This window comes from Enhydra lutris, unplaced genomic scaffold (assembly GCF_002288905.1).
Source record: "Enhydra lutris kenyoni isolate GAN:26980312 unplaced genomic scaffold, ASM228890v2 scaffoldscaffold4, whole genome shotgun sequence".
In the NCBI taxonomy this organism is placed as follows: Eukaryota; Metazoa; Chordata; class Mammalia; order Carnivora; family Mustelidae; genus Enhydra; species Enhydra lutris.
Genome location: NW_019154088.1, coordinates 56,604,905 through 56,609,323, shown reverse-complemented (window position 1 = coordinate 56,609,323; position 4,419 = coordinate 56,604,905). Strand labels below are relative to the sequence as shown.

At 53.7% G+C, this 4,419-nt stretch overlaps 1 protein-coding gene across 1 annotated transcript; it reads left to right on the top strand.

Annotated features, from left to right (window-relative positions):
- The first annotated feature begins 225 nt into the window (after positions 1-225).
- On the top strand, positions 226-3,589 carry LOC111162238 (SIX homeobox 1). The gene is made up of 2 exons (XM_022526510.1): positions 226-897; positions 2,926-3,589. Exons 1-2 carry the CDS (start codon positions 338-340, stop codon positions 3,218-3,220), a joined length of 855 nt encoding a protein of 284 aa, XP_022382218.1. The 5' UTR covers positions 226-337; the 3' UTR covers positions 3,221-3,589.
- The last annotated feature ends 830 nt before the right edge of the window (positions 3,590-4,419 follow it).

The following is a 4,419-nucleotide window of genomic DNA, read 5'->3' as shown; positions in this document are numbered from 1 at the left end:
TCAGCGCGCCGGGGACGCTGCGCGCTTTAAGGCAGCTGCGGGGAGAACAGAAACCAAGTTCCCCGGCAACAAGCAGCATCAACCCGGCGGGAGGCCGGAGCCAGAGAGGCCCAAAAGGCTGCGGAGAGAGCCGGCCGCTGAGTGTACAGCGCGCCCCCCTCCTCCTTCTTCCTCGTCCGCCCAGCCCTAAATTTCGACCAGCTTTTTCGCCTGCGGAAATCCTAGGAAGGGGGTTAGGAGCAGCTGCGCCCCCCTCTCTGAAGCTGCCGCCCCCTGACTTTTCGGCGCTGCTCCCTGCCGCGTGCGCCCGGGCAGTGCACCTCGGCAGGCCCCAGCCATGTCGATGCTGCCGTCGTTCGGCTTCACGCAGGAGCAAGTGGCGTGCGTGTGCGAAGTTCTGCAGCAAGGCGGGAACCTGGAGCGTCTGGGCAGGTTCCTGTGGTCGCTCCCCGCCTGCGACCACCTGCACAAGAACGAAAGCGTGCTCAAGGCCAAGGCCGTGGTTGCCTTCCACCGCGGGAACTTCCGCGAGCTCTACAAGATCCTGGAGAGCCACCAGTTCTCGCCACACAACCATCCCAAGCTGCAGCAACTGTGGCTGAAGGCGCACTACGTGGAGGCCGAGAAGCTGCGCGGCCGGCCGCTGGGCGCGGTGGGCAAATATCGGGTGCGCCGAAAATTCCCGCTGCCGCGCACCATCTGGGATGGCGAGGAGACCAGCTACTGCTTCAAAGAGAAGTCCCGGGGTGTGCTGCGGGAGTGGTACGCGCACAACCCGTACCCCTCGCCTCGTGAGAAGCGGGAGCTGGCCGAGGCCACTGGGCTCACCACCACCCAGGTCAGCAACTGGTTTAAGAACCGGAGGCAAAGAGACCGGGCCGCCGAGGCCAAGGAAAGGTACGCGGCGTGCTTCCAGCTGCGCGGGCGACCCCGGGAAGCCTTCCTTTCCCCTCCGCCCCTTCTCGCCCTCGTTGGCACCCGCCACCGCGTCCTCCCGGCCGGCTGGAGCCCGTCCGCGGGGTGGCGCCCAGGCTTCCGCGGTACTGCAGCAAAGTTCATGAACTCTGCGATCGCTTGCTAGGGATGGGAAGTCATTTGATTTGAGCGCCCGCGCGTGGGTTTCTTGGGGTGTGAGTGTCATAGGAAATACTGGCGCTAGGTTTGTTTTTCATGCCTCCCTGGTTGGCTGGGGTGACGAGTGGGGGTGGGGGTGAGGAGTGAGTTTCGAGATCCACTACAAGGGAAGTGTTGATTGGTGTCTCGAGGAAAGGGGTTCGGTGGGGGCTGAGGGTAGCGAACCTCTGTCCTCTTGCTCCCCAGAGGCGTGGAGCTGGCCTGAGACATCTGCTCTGCCCCCACTCCCGCCGCGTTCCTTACTCGCTCTCTCCTGGTAGGCTTTTGGGCGAGAGGTCGCCGCTTCATTCCGCGCTAGCTGTGTAAAGGGAGGAGTCTTTCAAAGGAAATTCACAGAAAAGCGTGCTGTGGAAGAGTTGGCGCTGTATTATCTGGTGCCCCACGCCCAGAAAGGATCGCTCCTCTTCCGGCTGCCTCGCGCGTGTCCCGGGGCCGCGGCGGGTCGGTCTGGCGGTCCGCGCCGCCGCCCGGGATGGGGAAGGGGTTTCCAGCGCAGACTTTTCTCTGGCACGCAGAAGGCGAGCTTATTTTAACCCGTCTCCGCCTCCGCCCTCCTCGCGCGAATACCCGCGTCCACCTGGCCCGGCTCCATCCATTTGCTGTAGAGTTTCCGAACGAGATTCGGAAGAGCGCGGGGAGGCGGCGGCGAGGGCGCTCCGGGAAGCCGAGGAGTTTTGGGGGAAACCTGAGCGCCCGGGAGGGCTGGGTTTCCTTTGTTCGCTTCCGAGTCAGGGGGCCGCAGATGTCGCCTCTGCGGTCCCCTCTGGGTGGAACAGCACGGAGCCTGGCTCCTCTCAGCGGCAGTGGGCGAGAGACTGCGAGGGCAGGGCTCGGAGAGAAAGGGGGAGACTGGCAGGCGCTGGGGCCGAGGAGGACGGGCCAGCGCTCGGAAGGCGGAAGCGGCCAGGGCTTCGACATCCTCCGGTTTACCAGCACCGAGCATCCGGACCGACTCCCGGGCACGCCGCACCGGCTCGGGCTGTGTGGGCTCTCGAAGTTTCCTCTGCTGGGAAACGGTGCGCTGTTGTGGATGTCCGACAGGGGTTTGAGAGGGTCCTGTGACGGTCTCCGGACTGAGCGACTAACACGGGGACAGGGACAATACGGTTCCAGTTAGACGTTAGTTACAAAAAGGCCATCCTATAAGCCAGGCCTGAGGGCCCACTCCCTGATGAAATCGGAGAGACTGGCTGCGCTCCCTGTGTTTACTCAGGTCACCGGGCCTCTCCGGACACCACTTCCCATGACCTGTCTTGTGCCTCTGAAACCACAGCCTCCGGGCAGGGGCAGGGAAACTCGACGTTTAATTGTTTCCTCAGATGGGAACAGGACAATTGACTTGATTCACTCTAGACAGCTGCGCGTGGGGCTCTGTTTGTCCTCTGATCATTTTCTTTATCACCAATAACCATTTGTTGGAAGACTTTCAAACTTAATTACTTCTAAATGTGGTGCTAGTTGAGAGGTATTCAAAAATAACTGCTTGAACAAAATTTTGAAAATAATTTTTGTGTTTCAAGTAAGTCCTACTGATCTGGCTTTCTAAAATATGGAAGAGGAAAGGACCTGGCTCCCCATTTGCTCTGTCTGTAGTTCCCCATTTCTCCTCTGCCTCCTTACTTCCCCCAGGACCCTTGGGATGGGTGGGAGGGCACAGCTCCTCTATTTGGGTATATGACTGATTGCACAATGGCCCTTTCCTTCTTCCAGCTCACCTCCCTCCACTCACACTTTTTGTAACCTACTTTTTTTTTTTTTTTTAACCATATGGTGTTGTCCTCTATTTCTTAGGGAGAACACCGAAAACAATAACTCCTCCTCCAACAAGCAGAATCAACTCTCTCCTCTGGAAGGGGGCAAGCCGCTCATGTCCAGCTCAGAAGAAGAATTCTCACCTCCCCAAAGTCCAGACCAGAACTCGGTACTTCTGCTGCAGGGCAATATGGGCCACGCCAGGAGCTCAAACTATTCTCTCCCTGGTTTAACGGCCTCGCAGCCCAGCCACAACCTGCAAGCCCACCAGCATCAGCTCCAGGACTCCCTGCTGGGCCCCCTCACCTCCAGTCTGGTGGACTTGGGGTCTTAAGTGGGGAGGGACTGGGCCTGGAAGCAGTGACTAGGGACACCTGTAAATAGAAATCAGGAACATTTTTGCAGCTCGTTTCTGGGGTTCTCTGTGCATACAGGAATGGTGGACTTTCACAAATATCTTTTTAAAACTCAAAACCAACAGCAATCTCAAGCTTAGTCGCCTTCTTCTCTCCGACTCTTGCATTTCCCATCCCAGTGCAGAGATCAGGAAAACAAAAACCCAAAACCAAAAAAACCCAAACAAACAAAAGCACCCAGTCACCCAGTCTCGGTTCTGGGCAATCCATGTGCCAGCTTCAGTAGCTTTTCTTTCTTTCTTTCTTTTTTTCAGTGAATGGGAATTACAAATCAACTGGATTTTAAATATTTCCTTTTAATTTATTTATGGAAAAGTCTTTTTGGAAAGAGGAAAAGGAAATGAAGAAAGAGAGAGAGAAGTCAAAATAGTGAAAATAAGACCCTCCAGCCGGGAGGAACTGGTTGCATTCTTAAGGTGAATAGAAAAAATATGATTTTACAACTTTTTGATGGGGAAAATTAAGTTTACATTTTTCATTATTTAGTGTTAAACACTTTTATGTAGATTAAAATGAAAGAACAGTATTAGGGGGAAAAAAAACAAGTGCCTAAATGTCTTAATGCTCTCTGTGTAAGGCAGTTAGAAATAGCAGTGACCATTAGTAATACAACTATTTTTGTCAAATTTAGTGGGGGTTTTTGGTTGTTGTTTGTTTTCTTGGGTTTTTTTAAATGGCAAACTTTAGAAATGCACCAATGTGAAAAAAAAAAACAAAACACAACACTTTCCTGAATGCCATAACTTCTCATGCCCTTGAAGCTTTCATATCTGTAGCCTACTCCTGCTAAGGGTTTCCCTTGTTCCTAGTTTCTAGCCTGCAAAAATATATGACAAATCTGGCAACCTGGTATTTGTTACTAAAACAGCATGTGTTTTCAGGTTTCTTTTCTATTGTACCTAAATCAGTCTAAATTAAAACTTAGTAGAACACCAGGAGTACGATTCTGTTTCTGAAAGGTGAGTTGTGCATTGCTGTCATTGGCCCCCCCTCCCTTTTTTTTAAAGCTTTCTTACTTAATGTTGGTTGTGAATTGCAGGGTACTTTGAAGGCCACCACCTGAACCAAGAATGGTGACTGAATTGATTATGTGACAGAAAAAGAGTGAAGTTAGCTT

Coding starts and splice junctions, on each gene's coding strand:
- LOC111162238 (XM_022526510.1), top strand. CDS start 338: ATGTCGATGCTGCCGTCGTTCGGCTTCACGCAGGAGCAAGTGGCGTGC. Junction 898..2,925: donor GCCGCCGAGGCCAAGGAAAG/GTACGCGGCGTG, acceptor TCTATTTCTTAG/GGAGAACACCGAAAACAATA.